This window comes from Staurois parvus, unplaced genomic scaffold (genome assembly GCF_062004578.1).
Source record: "Staurois parvus isolate SC_StPar_1 unplaced genomic scaffold, SC_StPar_1.0 ptg000108l, whole genome shotgun sequence".
Classification (NCBI taxonomy): Eukaryota; Metazoa; Chordata; class Amphibia; order Anura; family Ranidae; genus Staurois; species Staurois parvus.
The window spans coordinates 965,060-992,879 of record NW_028317904.1 but is presented as its reverse complement, the minus strand read 5'-3'; the positions used below and the strand labels follow the sequence as shown (position 1 = coordinate 992,879).

At 42.6% G+C, this 27,820-nt stretch overlaps 1 protein-coding gene across 2 annotated transcripts in view; it reads left to right on the top strand.

Annotated features, from left to right (window-relative positions):
• The window catches only part of MED25 (mediator complex subunit 25), a 113,915-nt gene that overhangs the window by 69,489 nt on the left and 16,606 nt on the right, over nt 1-27,820 (top strand). For both annotated transcript variants that reach the window (XM_089671590.1, XM_089671591.1), the window contains 6 exons: nt 5,581-5,638; nt 7,531-7,638; nt 18,458-18,646; nt 22,098-22,208; nt 22,307-22,390; nt 26,574-26,756. In XM_089671590.1, the coding sequence (XP_089527716.1) occupies nt 5,581-5,638; nt 7,531-7,638; nt 18,458-18,646; nt 22,098-22,208; nt 22,307-22,390; nt 26,574-26,756 (733 nt within the window). The remainder of the gene's footprint in view (nt 1-5,580; nt 5,639-7,530; nt 7,639-18,457; nt 18,647-22,097; nt 22,209-22,306; nt 22,391-26,573; nt 26,757-27,820) is intronic.

Here is a 27,820-nt window from a genome sequence, read left to right as displayed (position 1 = left end):
TCTTCCACTTGGGTCTCATGTCGAGCACTGTCATGCATAGGCATTTTGGTTGAAATGCTTGACTGTGGAGCCCATGTATAACAAGGGTTTGATCCGCATGATCTGACAGAGAGGAGGTCTCTTCAGACTGATTTGATACTATTATTAAGGATGCTACTGGTAGCAAGAGAACACTCCTTACCCAGCAGAACAATACGAAGAAACAAACTGCATTGTTTTCTACCTCTCAAACTGGTGATATGAAAAGGAATTTCTTTTCTCCCAACTTCCTCATCAAGACCCTCCAAGCTTGGCTTCTAGTCCACCTGCAAGGTCTGGCACACAGTCTGCCAAATCCTCAGAAAAACCTTCTGCATGAAGTTATGCCTCCTACTTTTCAGAGTGGGGGGGATTGGAAGGGGTTGTTAATGTTTGCAGACACTTGGACAACTTGCATCTCCAGCGTTTGGGTCCCAGAGGTCGTATCCAATGGCTCCGGAGTTTTTTTCATTGCTCTCGTCTCCATTTTTTACCTCCAATCTTCTTTTGTCACCTTACAGATTAGCAGATCTCCTTTGATACCTCCTTGATCTTGTGAACCAATCCATCATTGCCCCAGCTCCTGTGATAGAATAGTTCCAGGGGTATTACGTTAACTTGTTCACTGTTCCCATCTCCAAAAAGTGTCATCTGCCCCATCTTCAATCTCAAAGCTCTGAAAGTGTTCATTCAAGCCCACAAATTCTACATAGAACCCACAAAATCTGTCATCACCCCCCTTCACCAGGGAGACTTTTTAGCTTCTGTGGACATCAAGGATGTGTGCCTGCATGCCCCCCTCTTTCCAATGCATTAACATTTCCTGTTTTTTTGTGGGACCCCTCACTATCAGTTTGTGGCTCTGCCCTACAGTCTGTTATCTGCACCTTGGGTGTTCACCAAGGTGCTGGCCCATGTATTAGCCCCGCTGTGTTCTTGTGGTATCCCCATTTTGGGATACTTCTATGACTTCCTGTTATGGTAATGGTCAGTTTGAACTCTCTGTTGAACAACGTGGCTTAGACTGTGCAGACATTACAGTGGTTCTGTTAGATCTTGAACCCTTAGAACTCAGTCCTGAAACTGACTCATTGTTTTCTAGTGTTGGGTTCTAGTCCTGGACACTCCTCAGGCCAGAGTTTTTCATCAACAGAAGAAACGTCAGACTCTTAAGAATCAAGCTTTCCAATTCAGGAGTTATCCAACTCTTTTGCTAGAGAGTCTTGGGCATAATGGTAGCCTCCTTCAAAACCATTCCATTTATCCAGTTTTCACTCCAGATGTCTACAATGCAACACTTGTTTGTCACGAAGGACCTTGTCACTGTCTTGGTGGCTCAGAAATCTGGATCTAGAATCAGGGAAATGTTTCCTTCCTGCCTTTTTTGGAGGATCCTTGTGATGGTTAGCAGCCTGTCCAACTTGGGAGGAGTCCTAGGCACCCTGTCTGTGTAGAGAAATTGACTTCGGAAGAGTTTTGTCTCCCAATTACCATTCTGGAGCTTTGGGTGATTTGGTTTTGCAGCATTGGACTAATGCTTCTGGAAGGTGCTCTGATCCAGTTTCAGTTCAGGCCACGGCTATGGCATTCATAAACCAACAGGAAAAAACTAGAATGAAGGTGGATCCTGTCCTTGGCCTTGTCCACAGTGTTCATCTCTGGCATGGACATTTGGCAGGCAGATTTCCAATGCTGGCAGCTCCTGGACCTGAGAGAGTGGTCTCTATACCCAGAGGAGTTCTAGGACCTGTTTTCATGTGGGGGGGCCCAGGATGTGTACCTCCTTGTCCAGTTTTTTGTTGAACCTCAAGACAAGTTTGTCTTCGTGTACAGGGCTTTTCTTACTGAAGCAGTGGATGCTCTGGTGGCTCTGTGGGATAAGTACATCCTGATCCTATACTTTTTCCTCCTCTGAAATGACTTCGTCTGCTTCACATGATCAAAATTAAGGGAATTTTTATGATCCTACTGCTCTGGACTGGCCTAGACAGATTTGAGAAACTTATTTGGTAAGATTCCTGGTGGGTACTTCATGGGCTTCACCAGATTGTCAGGATCTGTTTGTCTCAAGAACTGATTTACCTTTCTGCTGCACTGCTACTGGCTTTAACATTACCATTATTGAAGCCCAGATTCTGAGAGACAGGGGCATCTCTGAATCGGTGATTCCTACAATGCTAAAAGTTGGGAAGGCTACTTCCCACAAGATCCATCACTGAACGTGAAAGACATACTTCACTTGGTATAAGTCTTGGGGCTTCCACCCTAGGTGTTTCTCCATGGGATGAATCCTCTTTCCCTCAGTTGAGTATAAACCAGAGTTTGGGTGTCAGCACTCTTAAGGGCCAGGTTTCTGCTATCTCTCTCTGTTTGAGACCAGTGGCCTCTTAATTAAGAATTTTTACAAGAGGTCTCTTATGTAGTGTTCCTTTTGACTCCCTGCGATATTTATTATGGTTCTCTCTACGCTTTAGAAAATTCAGATTTAACCCATTAGAGACATTATTACTATTTCTACTCTCACCCAGAAGGTGTTGTTCCTTATATCGGTCACCGCTGCAAGGCTAGTGTTTGTACTGGTTGCTTTACCCTGCAGGGAGCCATTTATTCTTTTACATAGAGCTAAGGTGGTGATGAGGCCCATGACTTCTTTCTTGACTAAGGTAGTTTCTGCCTTTTTCCTCAACCAGGATATCGTTCTTTCATGTCTGTCTCAAGTTCATAAAAATAAAATTTCCATCTATTGTTTGTATGTGTTCAGACTGTAAGAGTCTATCAAGCAACTCTTCTTTTAGAAAGACGGATTCCCCTTTGTTATACTGGGTGGTCCAAGTAAAGGTGTGAAGAACAAAGTCCTCTGAAACCTTTCCAAACTTTCAAAGAAGAAAAGAATTCCGTCAGAATGGTGCAGTGACATGAAGGCGCTGCAGTGAAAGCTGAATGTGTTGTTGCTGAAAACCACTATTGTGCTTCTCCATCCCCCTGTGATCAATATACATTGACAAGATCAAAAGACTTTAAAAAGAATGCCGTCAGGCAGCACCTAAAACTGGCCATACATGGATCGAAAGTCAGCTGGTTCAGCAGGGCATGACTGAATTTCGATCCATGTATGGGCACCCTGGTTGTACAGAGGTGAACTATCGATCAACTTCGACACAACCGCCCTGTCAGATTTTTCCTAAATGATCAGTACGCCAGCTGTAGCCAGCAACACTGATTATTGTGTTCTAACGGCAGAATCTTACGGGAAAACAACATACTTTTTTTTTTTTTTTTTTTTTTTTGGTTCAACCCGCTAGTTGAACAAAAAAAAAAATTTATAATTTATGGCCAGTCTAATGTTTAAAACATCATGGTTAGATATCCTTTCTGAAGCAATATCAGAGTCTGAAACTCATCAAAGGCATGCATATAAAAAATAAAGACTAATGGTGCAGTATTTAACAAAATTTCCAGAGAAGAAAGTCCCAACAAATCAATGCAGTAAAAGGAAAGTGTTCCAGTCAAGTCTGAATGTGTTGTTGCTAAAAACACCACTGTGTTTCTCCACTACCTGCGAACAGTATGCACTTACCAGACCAAAAGACCTCGGGAGGCAAGAAGTCAGACAGCATTTAGTGTTTAAAGAATCATAATGGGATATCTTCTCTGAAGTACCAAGGATATTGTTAGCAACCAAAAATCATCAAAAGTAAACAGGTAGCAAAATACCTAAAAGTGTAGTGTTAACCACTTGCCCTCCAGAGGATTTAGCCCCCCCTTTCTGACAGGCCATTTTTTGCATTACGGCACTGACAATTGCGCGGTCATGCAATGCCACACCCACGAATTGCGCTTTCTTTCGGTGGTATTTAATCGCCTGTGCGTTTTTTTTTTTTTAATTTTTTTTATTTTGTGTGCTATAAGCAAAAAAAATGCCGACCAATTTTGAGAGAAAAAAAAACAATATTTTGGACTTTTTGCTATTAAACATGTCCAGTAAAAAAATTTCAAAAAATCAAATTTCCTCATAAATTTACTTTGCTAAAAGAAATCCCAATACGTGTAAATTAATTGGTTTACGTGAAAGTTATAGCGTTTACAAATGGCGGCATAGATACTGGGATTTTTTTTTTTCTTTTTACTAGTAATGGCGGCGATCAGCGACTTATAGTGGGACTGCGGCAGACATTCTGACACTGGGGGGGGACTGACTTGGTGTCACTGACATCTCCAGTGACACCAATACAGTGATCAGTGCTAAAAAACAGCACTGACACTATACTAATAGTGGGCCGGAAGGGGTTCACATGAGGAGCGATCAAAGTGTTAGCTGTGTGCTGGGAGTGTTTTACTAGGGGGCGGTGTCATTGTGCTTCACTGTAATCACACCTCTTTGGATGGCTGTGCTGTGTGTCGAAGCTGACAGGGAGGAGAACTATTCGTAAACAAGAGTTCTCCTCCCCGTTGGAGATCCTCGGAAATCACCGGGCACTGGCAAGTAATCACCAGCCGGGACGCGGTGATTGACAGCCGAGGCCGCAAATGGTGGCGCAGGTTGGACTCGTGCACACACCTCACTATCTGGAAATCAAATCACGTATATATACATGATTTTGCGCACCCATGCCACCCTGTAGCAGTATTTCTGCTATGAGGCGGCCGGGAAGCAGTTAAAGTGCAACACAGCACTATGATAAACATCAAGTAAAACAACATCCAATGCGAATCCACCGTGTCACCTGTAGCACACCAGCTGAACACCACCAGGACACCTGGCAGTCATTTGAATAGAAGTGATGCGCTACAATCACGACCTGCATGTTTCCTCATGTTTGACTTCTTCATGAACCCGATTCCCTCTTTGTGTGTCCTGAAGACCCAAGGAAGGGTCATGCAGTGTCTAAATGTACTATTTCTACATGGACTCATCAGCTAATTTCTTAAGCTTAAGGTCTAAACAAAAGCGTACCACTGTTCTCACTGACAGCTCATTCTACCAGGAGTGTTGGTGCTTCCTTGCCTGTTCTAGGGTACATCATAGGACACAGAGTTCCCACTCCTCTTCCTTTTGGATACTGGCTTTTTTTTTTTTAGCAAGCTATGAACAACATTCAACTGAAGATAGCAGCATAACCCTATCACAATGGATATGAAGATATAATGTCCTGTGTTGTACTACAAGAAAAGGTTTTTACAGGTAAATCAAAAATTCAGTTTTCTCCTGTGTTCTTTGAGGGTCTCGGCTCTCTACCATCTTGGCTTCTCCATTTTCGCTGGCTTGTTGCCACAGTTGCATAGTTGGGTGTAATGAGAAGGTGGTTTCCTTCCTACACTCTTTTTGCTGGTTGCGATTATTGAGCTACACAGCCAAGTATAAGAGGTAGAGTCTAGACAAAAACGGTTTTATTACCAACCTATTTTGTAATAACCATTTCATAAACATTATTGCAACTTAATAAATCAGGGCTTAGATGTTCTTTGTGTTTGTTAATATCAGATGACTTATTTAAAAGCTGGAGAACCTCAGACTTTAGATTTTGCTAATTAATATGAAAAAATGTTTCTCTTTATTTGCAGGAAAACCGATCAGTGGCCTCAAAAGTTAATAATGCAGCTGATCCCACAACAGTTGCTGGTATGTCACATGGTTCAGTGCACATATGACGCAGTTTTTTTTTTTTAATCCTGTGCCTACATCCCAAAATTAAGGGCTCATGTACACCATACAGCAGGGGTTAAAATTTCGAGTCCAGACCTACTAGCCGGTCATAAAACTTACTCGCCACCAGTTGCCCCACCCAACCTTACCCACGTACTGAGTAATGTATATACCAGCTCCCCTGTACTCCATTATAGTGATATGACCTGTATACAGTAATCATAGTAATGTATATCCCAGCTCCCCTGTACTCCATTATAGTGATATGACATGTATACAGTAATGATTACTATACAGTAATCATTACTGTATACATGTCATATCACTATAATGGAGTACAGGGGAGCTGGGATATACATGCCATCACTATAATGATGTACAGGGGAGCTCGGATATACATTACTGAGTAATGTATATCCCAGCTCCCCTGTACTCCATTATAGTGATAGGACATGTTGTATACAGTACTTACTGTCCCCCCGAGTCCCCTGCGGCGGTGGAGAGGGTGTCTCCTCTCAGCGGAGGAGAGCGGACCTCTCTTGCACTTGTCCCCTCGGCGGTGGTGCCGCAGAAGCCGGAGACCTGGAGTTGTAAACCGGAACTCGGCTTCACAATGAGGCTTGGAGTTCAGGTGCAGTCGCTCCAAGCTTCATCTGCGCTCACCGCTTGCAGCCGCTCGCCACAGAGGAATTTCTCCTCGCATTTGACGAGTGGGCGAGCGGCTTTTTCAAGCCCTGCCAATACAGTACATGCATAAAAACTGATGGGAAAACTATGAAGATTTAACTTGCAGAGACATGAATTGACATCAGTTTTCATGCGTGTTTCAGTGAGTTTTACACATGTTGCAGATTCCTGCACGTGATAATAGTATTGTGGTGTGAACAGGGCAGAGTCAGAATTTTAGTGTAATTTTAAACAGGACAAACTAGAATAAAATGTGCACGTTTTAGGAGCAGTAACACTATTTTTAACTTCCTAAAAAGGAAAAAGGTGTTTTTTTTTTTTGTTTGTTTTTTTTAATTTTGTTGCATTTTATTGTCTAAGCTTTATGAAGAAAAATAATCGTTGCAAGACAAAATCATGAAAAGAAAACCGTATGTGCATTACCTTGTTATTTTAACCGCTTCCTGACCGGTCGTTGTATATAAACGGCCGGACGGTGGCACTGCAAGCTTTTGTATCTGATTTTTCTCGTGCGAAAGCAGTAAACTAAAATCATTACTTCTGTTCGTGTATGAGTTTGTCCCTTCGGAAATTTTTGCTTGGAGAGTCTGAATCGGATGTTGAAAGTTGTGTACATCATGTTATACGAAAATTGAATGATCGTGTCTTGTAATGATTTTTTCTTCTGATTTTCTCATAGTGTGTTCCCCCACTTTAGGTCCAAAATTTCTATTATCTTATCTACCTGTTTTATGATGAGTAAATGAATCCTTTATTCTGTTGTCCAAAACTCTGGAAGCAGCAGTGTCTGGCAGCTGAATATCGGAGCAGAAGTTCAGAACAGATAGATGGCCTGTAGGTCTAGTATGTAGTGAAGCTGTAGCATTCACAGCATCCCTCAAATAAGGTGGTATTCTTGTTCCTGCAGGTAGATAGTGACAGTGCAGATCTAAAGGAAAGACAGTAAAGAAAAGAAAAATCTTCCAATGAAAAAGCAAATAGCCAGAAAATTTGGAATGTGGTGTGGCCATTATTAATCCCAGTACAGTCCTGAAAGGATATTTTAAAGGCACCGAGTTGCATTGAAGGGAAAACAAAACTTTATAAAAACAGGCACCCCCTCCTTATTGTGTTTGATATTGGTAATAATAATAAGATACAGATTTTGCATGTAGAACACTTATTACACACTTTATTTTCAGACTACCTTAGGACCGTTATTCAGAAATTCTCGAATGGTTCAGTTCCATTTTACTAATAAGGATCTGGAGTCATTGAAGGGTCTATATCGCATCATGGGCAGTGGCTTTGTAAGTTACCACTTTGTTCTTATTGTGTTTATTGCATTTGTATTGTTGTAGGGTTTTTTTTGTTTTTCACTGTTATTACATCCTTGGACACAGATTTGTTTCTAAAAATCCAGGCTTCTGAAATACATGTGCCCCCACAGTAAAGTAGATGTCTACAGCAGTTAAGGCATATGCAGAAGCAAGATATGGGATTAATCATTTGAATTCTTATGAACTGGTAGTTTGCCCTAAGCTGCCTGTGCACTCCAGTGACCTGGCAATATTAACCACTTACCTACCGGATATTTTTACCCATTTCCTGCCCAGGCCAATTTTAAGCTTTCATTGCTGTCGCACTTTGACAATTGCGTGGTCATGCAACACTGTACAAACAAAATTTTTATCACTTTTTTGGAGACAGCGCTTTCTTTTGGTGGTATTTAATTACCACTGGGTTTATTTTTGGCTAAACAAATAAAAAAGGCTGAAAATTTTGAAGAAAAAAAAGTTTTTTCTTAGGTTTTGTTATACAATTTTTGTAAATAAGTAATTTTTCTCCTTCACGGATGTGCGCTAATAAGGCTGCACTGATAGGTGGCACTGACTGGCTCTGATAGGTGGCACTGATAGGTGGCCAGTCGACACACATCCACCACCTCCTGCGCTCAGGGACTCATACCAGAGAAAGGTCAATAGAATACAATGATAATGTTCATCCAACACTGATCAAAGGTTATGCATCTCTAACAAGAAGCTGGGGAAGTTTGATATAGACTATAGTAGAGAACAAAAGAAAAGAGCGCACCAACCTAGCGCATTACCTCAGTAAACCATAAACAGGCAGGCCTTGCGATAGAGCAACACTATGTTTAGGGGTGGCTTAGGTCTTTGTGACTAGCTCTGAGGAAGAAGGAACCCCCCTTTCGAAACGTGTCATCTTGACCAAGAGTATATCTCCCTTCTGGATGGAACTCACACGTGTCTTATAACCCTGTGTTGGTTTTGGATGTTATATGCTTTTTTTACTTCTACTCGTGAGTATAATTTATCTATAAATTCATGAACTGTTTATTGAGGTAATGCGCAAGGTTGGTGTGCTCTTTTCTTTCGTTCTCTACTACTGATAGGTGGTACTGTCTGGCACTGATTGGTGACAATGACAGGCGGCACTGTCTGGCACTGGCAGGTGGCACTGATGGGCACTGGCAGGCAGCACTGATAGGCAGGCAGCTCTGATGGCCACTGATATGTGGCACTGATATGTGGTATTGATGGGCACTGACAGGTGGCAATGATGGGCTACATTGATCATCAGGGCACTGATCAGTGTAGATGTCCACTCTGAGGAATAATGCTTACCGGCTCTCTTCTCCTCACGCACTGTCAGCGTGAGGAGAGGACTGGCAATTTCCTGTTTACATGCGATCAGCTGTGATTGGACACAGCTGATCACATGATAGTCTGTGTCATCGGCTCTGTACTGCGATCGGTGATCCGCTGTGTCTGAGCCCGGCCCTGGGAGCTCATGCGCAGCTAGAGTGGGAGGACGTCCTATGACATCCTCCCAGAACGAGAGAGCCACTGCCCGTCCGTCATTTCCTTATATGGCGGGCAGGAGTCGGTTAAAGTAGTATTCAGGGTTTTGGCACACCTTAATGTGGAACTTTAGGTAAAAAGTTAAAAAAGGGCGAGCAGGCATGAATGTTAATGCAGAAGAGAATTGCTTTGTCTCTTCTGCATTAAACTGCCTGAACTACCTTGTATGCGTGGGGGTGTTATTATCCCCAAGCGGCCAGCAATCAAGACCTGGAAGCCGGCTCCCCGAAGATATCCGCATCCAGATGGGGAGCTCCGGGATGCTGTATCCGTGGATCCAAGGTGAGTATAGTTTTAAATAATTGGTTTGGGCTAAAGTGGCCCAAAAAAACTTTCTATCACTAAATTATATGGCCACTTTGTTGTAATATACTTTTATATAGCTCCATACAGTAAGCAACAATGTGTTTTGGCAACAATATGGACAACTTCCTGGCTGCTGTGGGAATTGAGCGTCAGACTGAATGTTTCTACAGCATCCAGAAGAAGCCTTGTATTTTTGTCACTGAATACAAGACTTCTGATTGGCCACCTTAGCTAATCAGAGAAAGCCTTGTATTCATTTCTAAAATTACAAGACTTCTGAATGGTTGAAAAGCATAAGCATTCAGCCCAACTCTCTTTCAAGCAAAACTTTACCATAATAATTTGAAAGCAATTAATGTTCTTTATCAAAAGCTCATACATTCCACATTAATAATTATGCTATTAAAATTAGTGTGTACTGTAAATTGGAAGCTGCCATTTTGCTGGAGCCCAGAGGAGTCACTTCCTTGTTGGAATATCTCCCTCTCTCTTAAGTTGGGTATACTCTGGTAGTTTTTTTCATTCAACCAGTGGGCTGAACAAAAAAAAAACTCAGATTCCTGCATCAACACAATGATGAGTGATGCAGCTATCTCTCTCACTGTTCTAATGTATTCTTACAGGTGGACTCCAGTCCCCTTTCCTGCCCAAACAGAATTCACTGATCAGTGCCTGCAGCCATTGTTTGGGACAGCTTGGCAGAAAACTATTTATAGTGCATTGAAACCTGGAAATCCACTTTAAAGTTTAGAAAGATGAAATAATCTTGATGTATTTGATAACTCTAGTAATGAACTGCTCTTATTTGTTCACTTTTAGTTCTAGCAAATTTATCATTGAAATTATTTTGTTATGCAGAGGCCTGTTTGTGTCCGAAGAGGCCCATATCTCACCTGACGTGGCTATCACTTAAAGATAGGCCAACTGTCTTCTGCCTATTCCTGTCATTCTCCCTTGGAATGTGGATAGACTAACAAGGGAACACAATTTTAAATCCCCACACAATCCCTTTGCACCGCTCTTGGGAAATCCAGACTTCACCCAGGGCCTTGCCTCCCGAGCCTTTGAATGGTGGACCAATAAAGGATTAATATGTATTGCAGATCTATGCGACTCTAGGGGACTGCTGTCAAAGCAAGTATTGAAGGAAAAGTACCAGATTCCAGAGGCTGAAAGTTCTTGTTATATCCAAATATCTCATTATTTTAATACTCTAAAGAGTACATCGGATCTTGGGACTATGACATCTATGGACTACCTGTGTAATAAATATTGTAAGTTAAAGGACTTCATAGCTGAAATATATTCTATCCTGACCTCTCTGAATATGAAACCGTTTTATATGCATCAGTGGGAAATATGTTAATAAGATGGCCCACTCTGCATCGGAGACACTCATAAATACCTAATAATTGTAGCTAATTTTAAAATTCTTTTACGATGGTATATGGTTCCAACTAGGCTCAGGGATGTTGAATTCCTATCGGCCGCCACCCAGGACATGTAGTTCCGGGTGCTGGGCAGGTATGTTTCTCTTTTTTTTTTTTTTTCTTTTAGCCCTGCTGCAGGCAAGCATTCGGGTGGAAGCATTTGGGTGGCAACGCTGCCGCCAATTGCTTACACACAGTGCCAGTCTCTTAGCCAGCCACCCCCCCCCCCCCCGTGTGAGGTTTCCCGGGCTCTACTTGCCCATCTGCAGGCCCGGGACCGGCTCACTCACCATAGTTACAGTGGGGCAAAAAAGTATTTAGTCAGCCACCAATTGTGCAAGTTCTCCCACTTAAAAAGATGAGAGAGGCCTGTAATTGGCATCATAGGTAGACCTCAACTATAAGAGACAAAATGAGAAAACAAATCCAGACAATCACATTGGCTGATTTGGAAAGAATTTATTTGCAAATTATGGTGGAAAATAAGTATTTGGTCAATATCAAAAGTTTATCTCAATACTTTGTTATATATCCTTTGTTGGCAATGACAGAGGACAAATATTTCCTGTAAGTCTTCACAAGGTTGGCACACACTGTTGCTGGTATGTTGGCCCATTCCTCCATGCAGATCTCCTCTAGAGCAGTGATGTTTTGGGGCTGTCGCTGGGCAACACGGGCTTTCAACTCCCTCCAAAGGTTTTCTATGGGGTTGAGATCTGGAGACTGGCTAGGCCACTCCAGGACCTTGAAATGTTTCTTACAAAGCCACTCCTTCGTTGCCGGGCGGTATATTTGGGATCATTATCATGTTGGAAGACCCAGCCACGTTTCATCTTCGATGCCCTTGCTGATGGAAGGAGGTTTGCACTCAAAATCTAACGATACATGGCCCCATTCATTCTGTCCTGTACATGGATCAGTCGTCCTGGTCCCTTTGCGGAGAAACATCCCCAAAGTATGATGTTGCCACCCCCATGCTTCACAGTAGGTACGGTGTTCTTTGGATGCAACTCAGCATTCTCTCTCCTCCAAACACGACGAGTTGTGTTTCTACCAAACAGTTCTATTTTGGTTTCATCTGACCATATGACATTCTCCCAATCCTCTTCTGGATCATCCAAATGCTCTCTAGCAAACTTCAGACGGGCCCGGACATGTACTGGCTTAAGCAGGGGGACACGTCTCGCACTGCAGGATCTGAGTCCCTGGCGGCGTAGTGTGTTACTGATGGTAGCCTTTGTTACGTTGGTCCCAGCTCTCTGCAGGTCATTCACAAGGTCCCCCCGTGTGGTCCTGGGATTTTTTCTCACCGTTCTTGTGATCATTTTGACCCCACGGGGTGAGATCTTGCGTGGAGCCCCAGATCGAGGGAGATTATCAGTGGTCTTGTATGTCTTCCATTTTCTAATTATTGCGCCCACAGTTGATTTGTTCACACCAAGCTGCTTGCCTATTGCAGATTCAGTCTTCCCAGCCTGGTGCAGGTCTACAATTTTGTTTCTGGTTTCCTTCGACAGCTCTTTGGTCTTCACCATAGTGGAGTTTGGAGTGTGACTGTTTGAGGTTGTGGACAGGTGTCTTTTATAATGATAACAAGTTCAAACAGGTGCCATTGATACAGGTAATAAGTGCAGGACAGAGGAGCCTCTTAAAGAAGAAGGTACAGGTCTGTGAGAGCCAGAAATCTTGCTTGTTTGTAGGTGACCAAATACTTATTTTCCACCATAATTTGCAAATAAATTCTTTCCAAATCAGCCAATGTGATTGTCTGGATTTTTTTTCTCATTTTGTCTCTCATAGTTGAGGTCTACCTATGATGCCAATTACAGGCCTCTCTCATCTTTTTAAGTGGGAGAACTTGCATAATTGGTGGTTGACTAAATACTTTTTTGCCCCACTGTACATAGTCTGTATGAAAAAAGACAAAAGTCTATCCAGTTCAACCATAGAAAAAAGTTATAATCCTTTACCCACAGTTGATCCAGAGGAAGGCAAAAAAACCCAGCAAAGCATGATCCAATTTGCACCTGCTGGGAAAAAAATTCCTTCCTGATCCCCCGAGAGGCAATCGGATATTCCCTGGATCAACTTTACCTATAAATGTTAGTATCCCGTTATAGTCTGTGTATCTAAGAAAGAATCCAGGCCTTTTTTGAAGCAATCCACTGAGCTGGCCAGAACCAACTCTTGAGGGAGTCTATTCCACATTTTCACAGCTCTCACTGTGAAGAAACCTTTCCTTGTTTGGAGATTAAATTTCTTTTCCTCCAGACATATAGAGTGCCCCCTTGTCCTCTGTGATGGCCTCAGGGCGAATAGCTCTACACCGAGTTCACTATAGGAACCACTGACGTATTTCTACATGTTGATCATATCCCCCCTTAATCTCCTCTTCACAAGAGAGAATAAATTTTGTTCCTCATAGCTGAGCTCCTCCATGCTTCGTATCAGTTTAGTTGCCCTTCTCTGTACTTTCTCCAGTTCCCCAATGTTCTTTTTGTGAATTGGTGCCCAAAACTGAACTGCATATTCAAGATGAGGTCTTACTAGTGATTTGTACAGGGGTAATATGATATCTCTCGCTCTGGAGTCTATACCTATTTTAATACAAGAGAGGATTTTTCTTGCTTTAGAAACTGCTGCTTGGCATTGCATGCCATTATTAGGCTTCAATGGTGCCCCCAGATCCTTCTCCACCATTGATTCCCCCAGTTGTAACCCCCCTAGTATGTATGATGCATGCATATTATTAGCCCCCAAGTGCATAACCTTACATTTATCAACATTAAACCTCATTTGCCACATAGTTGTCCAATTAAACAGTGCATTGAGGTCGGCTTGTAAGGTGACATCCTGTAAGGACGTTATTCCACTGCACAGCTTGGTGTCATCTGCAAAGACTGAAATGATATTTTTAATCTCAGACCCTATATCGTTTATAAATGTATTAAAAAGTAATGGTCACAACACTGAACCCTGGGGTACACCACTGATGAATCCAGAACATTCAGAGTATGAATCATTAACCACTACTCTCTGAATACGATCTTTTAGCCAGTTTTCTATCCATATACATACAGATTTTTCCAAGCCCGTAGACTTCAAATTAGCCGTGTGTGGGGAACTGTGTCAAACGCTTTTGCAAAATCCAAGTATACCACGTCCACCACCACCTCTCTGTCCAAGGTTTTGTTCACCCCCTCATAAAAAGAAATCAGATTTGTTTGACAACTTCTGTCTTTCATGAATCCATGCTGTCTGTTGCTTAAAATATTTTTTTCCAGCAAGAACTCATCTATGTGGTCTTTTATTACACTCTCCAGTATCTTCCCAGCTATAGAAGTTAAACTAAGAGATCTATAATTACTTTGTAAATATTTTTACCCCTTTTTAAATATTGGCACCACCGTCGGCTAGAAGGGAGGGAGGAGAGTGGACGCATTCACTCCCCACCCCTTCTTGTCCTGACCCAGAAGTGATGTTATGATGTCAGTCCTGGGTTCCCACTGAGAGATTTGAGGTTGGGAAATAATGTAATGTAATTACAATAAAAAGAAAACTTTTTTTTTACTTAAAAAAATTAAAGTTACACCCAAGCACATGGCCCCCCACCCCCACATATACGCACATACAAACGTAAAAGCACACGCTGGGGCGCCTGCGTATGAAAACGATGATTGCGATACACGTTACATATCGCCGTGCACACCAGAATGAGAGCAATAATTCTAGCACCAGACCTCCTCCTTAACACTAAACTGATAATCTATAAGGAGCTTTAAAAGTGTCGCCTATAGAAAATATAGGGTACTGAAGTTCGTCGCCATTACACGAGCGTGCACAAATTTAAGGTTTGGCAAGTTGGATATCTATTTACCCTGTGCAACCTCCTCTTTTATATTTTACAAAAAAATTGTGTAATTTATTGCTTATTTTTGTGCCCCAAAATTAACTTACTTGTAATTTTTATTGAAATTCTGCGGTAATATCATGCGACATAAAAAATTGGAACCACCGCTATTTTATTCTCTAGGGTGTCTGCTTTCAGAAAATATATAATGTTTGGGGGTTTTATGTAATCTTCAGGCCTAAAATGATTTTTTTTTTTTACATTGTGCAAAAAAACACATAAATGGCTCTGGCAGCAAAAAGGATAAAGGATAAGCCCGACAATCCCCTTTCCTGAGGAGCCAATCGGTGTTCGTTGCACTGCAAGGTCTCTCCCCTCCCTGCTAGTCCCAAGGTGCGGTGCATGGATGAAACAACACAATGTTAAAAATATTACACATTTAAGTCACCATAAAGCCCCTTTATGTTTTTAAAAGCCCCAGACATTCCTAAAATCACCTCCGATTTAAATATGCTTTTGGTTAAAAAAAAAAATTTTTTATCTGGACAAGTAGATTGTCATTGATGGACAGGTAGATCAGGACACCAATTTAGTCCCTGGACAAGTAGTTTTTTCAGAAATTTCCACACCCCTGTAGGCTTGCCTCGTATGTCTCGGGAGCTTCCCCATGCTGTTTCAGGGTCTGCGGACAGGATGGGACCTCATATCACATTTGGTGGAAATGCCCCAAAGGTAAACTTTTTTGGATTAGACTCTATAATATTATTGATTCTCTTACTCAAATTAATCTAATAAAATCACCAACACAAGCACTATTGTGTGGCCCCATGGAGGACGCCCCATTCATGCAGGATAATTTAATTTATTTTTGTGGCTGCAAAAATTTCAATAGCTAGATCATGGAGGTTGGCAGTGATACCTCTAGACTTGGTTAAGATTAAACTTCCTGGCTCATGATTAATGAGCGCTTATCAGCTAAATTGAATAACAAACTTAAGCTATTTGAAAAAACCCGAAATCCCTTGACTGAAAGATGTGTCAGGGGACACTCTGACCTTTTCAGCTTAAATGGAAATCTGGACCTAGAGAGTTGGCACCTATCAGTCCCTTTTTTTTTCCCTTCTCCTTTTCCTTCCTCTTCATTTCTTTTTCCCTATTTTCCTTCAATCTTGTTTTTCTTTTGGGAGAGTAACATTCCCATGCCATAGTTATGAGAGGCCCACTTTTGCTCAGAGAGGCGAGGTCATTCCAACCACTGAGTGGAGGCTGGGATTCAAGCACTTTGCTAGTGCACTGTGTATCTCCTCTACGGTTTAATTATTTTCTATTGTAATTCTTCTGCACACGGTGCAATGTGCCTGAGTCATTTGCAATGGGTGGAACAGGAGTTCTGATCACGAGAACACCAATATTACATTGAACCAGGCATTATGATCTTATTATCTTTGTGTGCATGGTTAGACTCAGTACACTTGTGTCCATTAGTAGCCTTGATCTTTCATACCACGTCATGTTTCTTGATCTCACGTTTATGGGGATGTATGACTCTGCAATGCAACGCCATCACTTTATGATGTTGTTTGTATTATTTTTCTTGTAAAACACTTTTCAATAAAAACTATTGGAAACAAAATAATTTTATGTCTGTTATGTTCCAAAAATGCAGGGTTTTCTTGTGTACTCTAGTTTCGTGTCAAACAATATTACCAGCCTTTTCCAGCTTACTTCTGTGAATATATGACATATTCCTTTCTATTATAAAGATGAGATGGAAGTGTTCTGTAGTTCTAACACACGTCTTGTCCTAGGTTGACGTGCCACTGTTCCATAGATAACAGTATAGTGATTGAACTTTGATACCTCAGGACAGGATGTGTGCTATTCGAATGACCATACCAGGCATGCTCCAGTTTTAACTAGTTTTCTTAGGTGGGTGGATGCCTTCCTTCCCCATCTCTGATGTTTGGAAGATATGTGCATTTCTTCAATTAATTAGTTGGCCCATCTCTCCAGTGCAGCCCGTTGTTCTCCAGAACTGATCTGGGATCTGAAACACGGCAGGCTGCATGCTGAACAATGGCAGGCAGAATGTAGGGCACTAGCAATATAAACGCTAAAATGTTGAATTTAGCTATGAAAGAGTCACCGCTTCATAATGGCTCATGAGAGGGGGCAGAAAGTGACTACTAATGTAAATACACAGAAGTCTTAGAGATATGAGATGCTGGTGGGGAAGACCTATACAGCCCAGCTTATCTGCATTGCTTCATTTACATGTCATTTGAATCATACTTCTGCCTGTTTGCTTGGTTTAAAGCTATGTATATGTCCGCTCCAAACTCTTTGTACTTAGAAGTGATAGGAGGCGTGCCATATGTCAAACCATTGTTCTGGAGATGAAAGTTCAAAGCTGTATCATTATCATACTATGACTTTTTTTTTCTTCTTTTTCATGGTAGTTCTTTAACCACTTGTCTACAGGGCACTTATAACCCCTTCCTGCCCAGGCCAATTTTCAGCTTTCAGCTCTGTTGCACATTGAATGACAATTGCGCGGTCATGCAACACTGTACCCATATGAAATTTTTATAATTTTTTTGAGACAGACAGACAGCTTTCTTTTGGTAGTATTTAATCACATCCTAGGTTTTTTTTTATTTTTTGCTAAACAAACCAAAAACCACTGAAAATGTTGAAAAAAAAAAAACATTTTTTCTTAGTTTCTGTTACAAAATTTTGTAAATAAATGATTTTTCTCCTTCACTGATGTGTGCTAATGAGATTGCAGTGATGGGCACTGATAGGCTGCAGTGATGAGGCACTGGTAGGTGGCACTGATGGGCATTGACAGGCATCACTGATGGGCACTGAAAGGCAGCACTCATATATGGCACTGTTAGGCGGCACTGACTGGCACTGATAGGTGGCACTGAAAGGCAGCTCAGTTGGGCACTGATATGTGGCATTGATGTGCACTGGTAGGCACTGATAGGTGGCACTGATGGGCACTGGCAGGTGGCATTGATTAGCACTGACAGGTGGCATTGATGGACACTGACAGATGGCACTGATGGGGCTACACTGATCATCAGAGCACACTGATCATGAGTGCCCTGGTGATCAGTGCACATGTCCCCTATGAGTAATGCTGATTACCAGCTCTCCTCTCCTCTCCTCGCAAGCTGTCAGCGTGACAGCTCGTGTGGAGAGAAATGCCGATAATTGGCATTTCCTTATTTATATGCGATCAGCTGTGATTGGACACAGATGATCACATGACAGAGCCGACATCTTCAGCTCTTTCCGTTGATCGGTGATCCGCTGTGTCCCAGGGACACAGTGCACCACCGACCGATGCGCTGTTCGCCGCCAGGGGCGGTCATGCGTTGTTAGAGTGGGAGGACGTCTTATGAACCGCCTTTCGCCCATCATTTCCTTATATGGCAGGCAGGAGGCGGTTAATAAACCAGGTGTCAACCTGTAGCTGAGTTGCTGAACCTTTTCGTTGAATGGTCCCTAGTGAGTTATCTGGTTTTTCACCTACCCATTCGAACTGAAAAGTATAATGAATGCATTTGATAAGTTGAGTAACACTTTTTATGCATTGACGTTTCAAGTGTATGTTTTTAATCTGTTGTCCTTCTCTCCATCTTTTTAGGCGGGTTGTGTTCACTTTCCTCATACTACACCTTGTGAGGTACGCGTTCTCATGCTACTCTACTCTTCCAAAAAGAGGATCTTCATGGGCTTGATACCCTATGATCAAAGTGGCTTTGTCAATGGTATTCGACAAGTAATCACCAATCACAAACAAGTACAGATGCAGAAGATTGACCAGCAACGAAATGTAAGCAGTGGCTTGTTACTCTAATTCTTCCTATTTCATAGTGCAGATTCATGCTTCTTTCACAAGGTGCTTTTCAAAGTCATCTCAACAGGCGTCTCTGATCATTTAGATGATCACTTGCTATACCAGAGGTTGCCCGATCCAATATTTTAGTTTTGTGTGGATGCTAGAGAACAGTATCTTTTGAATCTTTTGAGGTATTGGGTATCCGATTTCTGAATGTTAATTTGCAAATTGTTTTACCTGATGCAACTTCTGCAACTTGCCATCCTTTTTCTTAAAGTGATTGTAGAGGTACTTTTTTTTTTTTTTTTTTTTTTAAATATGCACAGAATAGCCCCAAACCACCTCTTCTGGGGTCTCTCACTGGCGGTCTTTGCTCCTCCCATTTGTCCAAGTGCCCCACATAAGCCACTTGCTATGGGGGCACTCGTTCGGGTTAATAAAGTATTCAGACCCCTTCACTTTTTTCAGTTTTGTTAAGTTACAGCCTGATGCTACAGTTTTTCTTTAATATACACTCCGTACCCAATAATGACAAAGTGAAAACAAAATTTTATTAATGTCTGTGAATTTATAAAAATGAACCGTCGATGGACTGCCATTTTCAGGTCTCTCCAGAGATATTCAATAGGGATCACGTCAGGGCTCTGGCTGGGACACTCTAGGACATTCACAGAGTTGTCCCTAACTGTGGTCTTGGCTATGTGCCTAGGATTGTTGTCATGTTAGAAGGTGAACCTCCGGCCCAATCTGAGGTCCTGAACACTGTGGAACAGGTTTTAATTGAGGATATCTCTGTATTTTACTCCACTCGGCTTTCCCTCAACCCTGACCTGTCTTCCAATCCCTGCTGCTCAAAAACACACAGTATGATGCTGCCATCACAATGCTTCACTGTTGGGGTGGTATTGGTCAGGTGAGGAGCAGTGCCTGGTGTCCTCCAAACGTAACTTTTAAAATTGAGGCCAAACAGTTCAATCTTGGTTTCATCCAATGAGCAAATGTTGTTCCTCATAGTCGGAGAGTCTTTCGGGTGCTTTTTGCAAACTAAGTGGGCTTCCATGTGTTGTGCATTGAAGAGAGGCTTTCTTCTAGCCATTCTTACAAAAAGCCCAGATCGGTGGAGGGCTGCAGTGATGGTTGTCCTTCTGGAACTTTGTCCCATCTCCACACAGGATGTCTGGAGTTCAGTCAGAGTGACCATCAAGTTCTTTGTCACCTCTTATTAAGGCCCTTCTCCCCCAATTGCTCAGTTTGGCTGGGTGACCAGAACTTGGTTGTGCCATACTTTTTCAATATGAGAATTATGGAAGCCACTGGGGTGCAGGATCCTTTGTTAATTAGGAGTGATTGGTTCTCTGTTCTGCTGTGTCTGTGACAGACACAGCACAGAGAACAAGAGAGCTGGAGCTGCCAGCTCCAATCTCTCTGCCTGTCTCTGCACCTGGCTCAACTCAGAGTGGGAGGGAGAAGGAGGGCTGTAAACCTTGGAGGCTCTGTTCTCTGTAAGTGTAATCATTGCATGGACAGACAGGGGGATGTGAGCTGACAGCCTGTACACTAGCTTCAAGCTTGTGGGGATCTGCGTCAGTTTTCCATATTCCCTGCAGGTGGTGCAGATAGATCTGAAGCATGTTTATCTGCTTAGTTAATGTGGCGCATGCCACTTTCCACAAGTAATAAAACTGGGACTCTGATTCCGAATCACTTCAGTTCTTGCCCTTGGCTTTTGACCAGAAGTCGCAATCTTTTGCCGTTACTCCCAAGTTGAAGGAGACCATTTTTGTTCTTATTGATGTCCAACCACTCTGAAACAAGAGTATCAGCCTGTTGGTTCTACTAGTGCTATTCCTAGTTTTCTAGTTTTGGGCCCTTTAGAACCAAATGTTTGCCCTCCAGTCTAGAAGTCCTTCAAAGGTCTGCTCTTGCATAAAACTCCTAGGACTAATAACCTCTTTCTAGGCAGTCCTGTTTGCCCATTTTCACTACTGACCTCTCTACCAGTCCCTGGACAGACCAATCCATTTGGCACATCTGGCTTGGTAGCTCAGGAATCCGGAAGTTCCTCATTCTACTCTTTTAGAAAATCTCCACAATGGTTACAAGCCTGTTGTCTGGGTAGTCCTGAGTACCCTGTCAGTGTAGGAAACTTGATTTTCATAAGTATCTCCTCTCCCGATCAACATCCTGGAGCATTGGGTGTCTTTGCAGTGTGGGACCATTTGCCTAGACGGTCATCTGATACTGGTTCAGTAAGTCAACTGGTGGTGGTAATGGTGTAAATCAACCATTAGGGAGGAACAAAAAGTCTTACTGTGGAAAGAGATAAATTGGAACCTGCTTTGTTTTCAGGTACATGGGTAGATGAGACACTGGTCTATCCAGTTCAACCTATATATGTGTGAATGTGTGTTTGATTTTTATTCTCTAACAATTCCTATAGCCCTGTATATTCTGCTTCCTGAGGTAGACATCTAAAAGTTTTTTAAAGCTGTTGAACATCTCAGCTAGTACCACTTCCTTGGGAAGGGAGATCTACATTTTAACTGCTCCAACAGTAAAGAACCCTTTCCACAGCCTAAGATTAAACCACCTTTCTTTTAACTTCAAATTGTGGCCATGTGTCCTCTTCAGGAGGCTTAGAGTAAACGGTTAGTAGAGTTATTGGAGTCACCTTTGACATATCTGTATGTTGTAATCATATCTCTTAACAGTGAATACATGTAATCTATGAAATCCATCCTCATAGCTGAGGTCCTCATCCCCCTTATTTATTTTGTTGCCTTTCGCTGAACTCTTTTTTGCATGGTTGTTGAAGCCCAAGTTCCGTTTTGTTCTCTGTGACTCTGTAGGATCTAAATCTGGTTATCTCTGCGTTTCATAATCCATTTATGAAGTACATTTTTTTTTCTTGCATCCCATATTGGAATTGACCATGTGGTTAAAAGGGTCTGGAACTTCTAAATGGTCACAGAGTGCAGCACGAATAAGATCTGTCACCAGCACACCAACAAGTAGGTTTCAAAGTGCAAAGGTCTTTCTTCTTGTATGTTCACATAGAAAAGCAACATTTCAGGACTGTGCAGGGACCCTTCCTCAGGCATCCTCAGTTTGCCATATTAGGACTTATCCTCTATTTTTGTGACATTTTGGATGCATTTTTAAAGATTATTTTTACTTTGTGACTAACCAAGTGGTTGCCAGGAACACCAGTGGTCACCAGGAAATATAGAGAGGGTGAATCTCCTTAGCGGGGACAGAGACAGCAGTAAAAACCTTAAGGGTTCTAACCTCTCACAAATACAATACTACAAAAAATGTTTGTTTTAGATACTCGTTACCCACCTTTCTCAAGTGAATATACTTTATTGCACTCCCTTCGTTATCATCTTTATCCATCAGTGCTGTTTTGTGGTAATCTGTTTTGCTATTTTTTTTTGTCTTCTAGCAAATGGGAACAGCTCAGTCTATGAATACTGGCCCTATACCAAACAACCCTCAAGCTTTCTTATCGAAACAGCCTAATGCTTTACCTGTGACACAGACTGTACCGCAACAGGTAAATTCATCTTCTCTGAAGCTAGTAAATGCTATGCTGCATTGTGTGCCAATAGTTGTTTACATTGGGAGTTTTCTATTGCCATCATCTCTTTACAGATGCCAGGTCAGCAAGTAGCACCAGGCATGCAATCTGTCAGTCAGGTTACTATGATGGATGAACAGCAGCGATCACAGAACCTGGTGAGTTTTTGTTTTGGGAGAAGGGACCTCTAGAGAATATGGGAGAGTGGACACTTAAAGAAATGTTCTTCTATGGTTATAGTGATGACAAGCATCAGTTAAGTAGTTTTATCAGGAAATAGACCGAGTACTAAGACAGATTTAAATTTTTTTCAACATAAATTGTAACTATGGAAAAAATGTGGGTGATGTACAGTATGTAATATGATGCATTTTGTCACTTATATTAGCACATCGGTTTTACTTATTCTCAAGCCTTAAATAACTTGATGTATTATTACCTGTTGATCCTGGCAGGAAATCCATTTTTCTTTATCGTATATCACGGAACACAGAACAGCTCTATTATGCCTTACTCACAGGGTTATGCACCATGTACAGGTGATTGGAGTCAAAAGATTGAGTCCTGTCCCTTAAAACCCCTCCCATCCAGAAAGTGCCTCAGTTTTTTTTCACCGGTGTTTGAAGGTGCTAGTCACTGATGTGCAGCTCCCTGCACAATATTGCCAGATTCTCAATGGTTCCAGCATGGATCAGAAGATCAAAGCTATAGGAATTGATCCATATAGGCCTAAATGCTCAGAAGAATGATACCCAGACCCTGCATCTGTGGAAGAGGTTGAGATGCAGAGATTGCCTGCAATGTAACTGGTCAGCATGGTGGTTCAGGTGGTTTTGAACCCTTTCCCTTTTCAGGTATTAATGCTACCTCCGGGACACCTTATGTAACTCAAGAGGATTTGTTATCCTCTTTGGTGGGGATAGAGCAGCAGCTCTAACTGACAAAGCGTTTCTGGCAGGGTGCTGTACAGGTCCAGGGCAATGTACCCCAGCCGGGGAGATCGAGTTCTGAAGGTCCTGCAAGACATTGCCTGCTCTGATGGGTGAAGATTGGGTCCCTAACTTTTGTGAAGCAAATCCTGAGGCAAGGAATGGCGAGTGCTCTTGTAGCCTTCTGGTACCTTTTTAATGACGATCACCTTTGATAAGGGTAGCCCTAGCTGTCTGGAGTAGAGTGTTCTTCCCATGCTCCCCACCAGGTGGAGTTGCTTAACTGGGAGCTCTCTGTTTCTCCAGGTTGTGAAATGTATGTTTCTGCTTTTGGGCTGCTGTAGACCATAGTGTTTTACTAGCTCTGTGCTGTATTTGTTTTGTGCAGGTTCAACATATAGTGGTTGAGCAGAGCAAGTGACTGGCGCCTGTGATATTTCCTGTTTTAGGTCAGCCAGTGAGACCCGCTTGGCGGCTCAGGCTGCATATGCATGTGGTGATGATGGTAGGAAGGCGGGGCCTGTTAGTGGCAGCCATATTGCCGGCAAAGATAGCCAGATAAGATTGGTGAATGTGTAATGCAGAGGCAGCAATGCTAGTGCAGCATGGGCAGAGGCATCACAAGAGACACAGGGTGGGCTTCCCAGCTTTGGGAGGGGGTTCACTGGCAGCTGGGTGGTCTGGGGTAAACCGCACACAGTTTTGACACAGTGTCCTCTCAGCTGATTAGGACTACTATTTTAGTACAGGTCCTATTGTGTGATATCAACAGAGCACATCACTTCTAAATGGCAGAGGGGGGGAATACAGCAGAGGAGGGTGCACAAGGGCCTCCTTCATGTCAGGAAGATTCCAGACATAGCCTGACTAATGGTTAATTCCTCTTTCCTCTTTCCCCTTTGACTACCTCTGGGACACCTGCTTGTGTAACTTAAGAGGGTCTGTTATCTGCTTTGGCAGAGATAGAGCAACAGCCCTCCAGGATACATTGAATGTGGTGTGAGATGACCAAAAATGAAGGCCATCTCCTTCCCCTTCCTTTTGGGTGAAGAATAAATTGATGGATATTGAGGAAGAGGCAGATGGAGGTGGAACCAGATACCTTCTCTTCTGAGGATTTTGCTGCCGAGGAGCCACAGGGTCAGAGTTTACCTCAGACGCAGAAAGCCTTTGAGTTTTCTCACAGAAATGGTCTGCACTGACTTGAGTTTGCCACTTCCTAAGTTTTCGTCTCTGAAAGTTCTGCCACGGGTCATGGTGGCCGCCACAAGATCCCCAGTCATTCTCTTTACATCCTTATCTCAAGAAGGTTGTGTATAGAGATTGGGCACACACTAATCTGGTGCTCTGTCCACCAAAGAGATTTGTTCAACTATACCATATAGAGGAGAAATTCACAAGTGGAGTGTGCCTTTGGCGAATGCAATAGTCTCCTATCCCAATAAGATACTTTCTGGTCTTTAAAGCTATACTCCATTGAGCCACTTGCAGAATGTGCATCCACTGAGGTGCCTGCCACCTCCTAGACTTCTCTCTATTCTTTTCATCTGACAGTTTTATTGAGTTCCCAAAGGATACACTCAGTCCTCTGGGGGGAGATATTCACAGAAAGCATCTCTGCCCACTCTTCCCCTTTGCTGCCCATTAACAGAAGCCTTTGTCTTTTGTGAAAGAGTTCACGTAATACAAGGGCATCTTTGATTGGGCAGGAGGAGTGGGAGGGGTGGGCATAGCAGCGGCATCAACTCTGCTGCTGAAGGAGCAGAGGTCAGAAGGTCCGGTGCCAGAGATACCGGAACTATAGAGGTAGCTGTTTCTCAGTAGCTTCATAAACCTGTCAGAATAATAGAAATAAGTCCAGGAGACTACAAAAAAAAGACAAAAAACTAATGTAATTATTGAGGCCAGGTGGTTGGTTGCATCCAACTCCCAAATCCACCAGGTCTCATGCTGCAAAAGTACTTTATCAGTCATCTCCCTGGGTCTATTGGACACCCAATGTCTCCGGTTCCTGCCTGTGCAGCTATTCAAACACAGATCATATTTGAATAGCTGCATCCTCAGGGAATGATGGCTATAACCCCAGAAGTGACATAATAGACATAACTTTTGGGGTCATTAGTTGCAGGAGGGAGCAGGGAACAGACTGGGAGGGTGCACTTTGAGAGCCCTGTAAGAGTGAAAGGGGGATCATTTTGAGCAGAAAGCTCATCACCGACACTGCAAGTACTATTACCTGCTGCAGCTTTGAGCTTGATTTTATTGCTTGTCTAACCACTTGTCAATAAATGGTACAATAAAGTGCTGAGCTGAATCTACAATGACTGTGTCTTTTTTGGCTTTTCTTGTTTAACCACTTGCCATCCGTGCTATAGCCGAATGACTGCTACAGCACGGTTGTCCAGTTCTGGAAGGGCGTCATATGATGTCCTCCCAGAACATGCCCTCCCACGTGCCCCCAGCGTTCTCCATGATTGCTGTGTCCTACGGACACAGCTGATCACATGAGGTAAAAGGCCAATCACAGCGTCCTTTTACCACGTGATCAGCTGTCTCCAATGACACAGCAGATCACGAGTAAATACATTTGCTGGTCATCGGCTGCATTTTCCTCACACTGTCATTGCGTGAGGAAAGTACTGGCGATAACCGTCAAATGACACAGAGCACATCTGCATTGATGATCAGTGTCCAGCAATGCCACCAGTCTGTGCCGCCAACCAGTGCCCATCATTACTGCATATCAGTGCAGCATCATCAGTGCCTCCTCATCAATACCCACCAGTGCCACCTCATCAATGCAGCCTATCAGTGTTGCCTATCCGTGCCACCTCATCAGTGCCCATCAAGGCTGCCTATCAGTGCAGCCTCATCAACGCACATCAGTGAAGGAGAAAAATTACCTGTCTACAAAATTGTATATTAGAAACAAAGAAAAACTTTTTTTTTATGGTTTATAGTGCAAAAAATAAAACACCCAGTGGCAATTAAATACCACCAAAAAGAAAGCTCTATGTGTGTGAAAAAAAATTAAAATTTCATATGGGTACAGTGTTGCATGACTACACAATTGTCATTCAAAGTGCGACAGCACTGAAAGCTGAAAATTGGCCTGGGCATGAAGGGGGTAAAAGTGCCCTGTAGGCAAGTAATCCTTTTTGGTGTAGATGACAAAGAGGTGTGTGTGTGTGTGTGTGTGTGTGTGTGTGTGTGTGTGTGTGTGTGTGTGTGTGTGTGTGTGTGTGTGTCAGTCTCAGTAGTGTTCTAATAAGGTACCTGAAAGTTCCTATGTTGTAAATTCTCCTTTTTTGCCAGCTCTCCCTCAGCCTATCCCCTACATCAACGCTAATATCAAACTTTGCACAAGTGTTTTTTTCAGCATTGACAATAATATAATGGTTTGTCATTTCAGTTACATATTCGGCTGCCACAGCAACAGCCCCCTCAGGGCACCACCCAGCAGCCTCAACAGGCCTCCCAAGCTACAGTCCAAACTCCAGGTCAGTCTCAGAATCCTCAGGCAGGAGCCATGTTACGACCTCAGAATCCTGGTGCCAACCCTCAGCTTCGCAACCTCCTGCTCAGCCAGCAGCCAGTGAGTATGATTGGTCTTGTTGCCTAAGGAATTTACCTAAAGTGGAATACTTTTCACTTCTGTTTCATGCTAGACTGAGCATGTAACATAACCCTAATGCAGCTTTTAGTAAAGTAATAATTTCTGTTGAGGAAAAAAAAATGTATTCTATAGAACAGGATTTAGAAATTTCTGCTTGTAACCATGGTTGTGAGTCACTCACAACCAAACTTAACTTCTCCTGTAATGCAAAAGTCATGTCCCATTTTGGTGTTGGCATAATGAACTAGAGGCTATGGACATAGAATGAACACCTACTCACAACTCTACTTCTCTCTGTTTTCTATTAGGATCACAGAACTCTCCTTATAAAATGTTGATATAAAAAATAAGCAATTTTGGCTGCTGCTGGCCTGTATAAATACGAGAGTAAAGCTGACTTTTATTCTTAGGCCTGTTGCACGCAGGAGTAAAAAAATGCTGAGTTTTTCACTGATCTGAAATGAGATGCATTGTTGTCTATGGGACGTTGCACACAGGGAAGAAAAGATCAGTAATGCAGGGTTGAGTACAGTGCAGTAAAACGAAAATTAGAAATGTTCAATTTGTGTGCAGTTATTTACTCTACTGGCAACGAAGACGATTTGTACTCGGCTATACTCGTCTATATGCTTACACACCTTTACTTGCCTATACTCAACATTACTTGGGTCTTTACAAACAGCCTTTGTCTCCTTGCACACGGGTGTCACAAGTTCCTGAGTGATCATCAGTAAACTATGACTCTGGTGTGCAAAGGGCGCAGATATAGTTTATACGCTACCTGTGTTGTTTACTATGAAATGGCAGGTGCTCTTTAAAAGAGAAGTATGGGAATTTAATAAATAAACATTTATATTTACCTAAGTGGATGCAGCATCTGTCCAATGCCAAGGTCTAAGGCTGAGAACTGGACTGTGGAAGGGGCAGTGAGTGGTAGGCTCAGGTTCTCAGGCTGAGCTAGCTGTTGATAAGGCATCTGGGTGGATCCCGACATTAAAGTCAGAATCCCTCCAGATTCTGGACTGGCCCAGTGATGTCAAAAG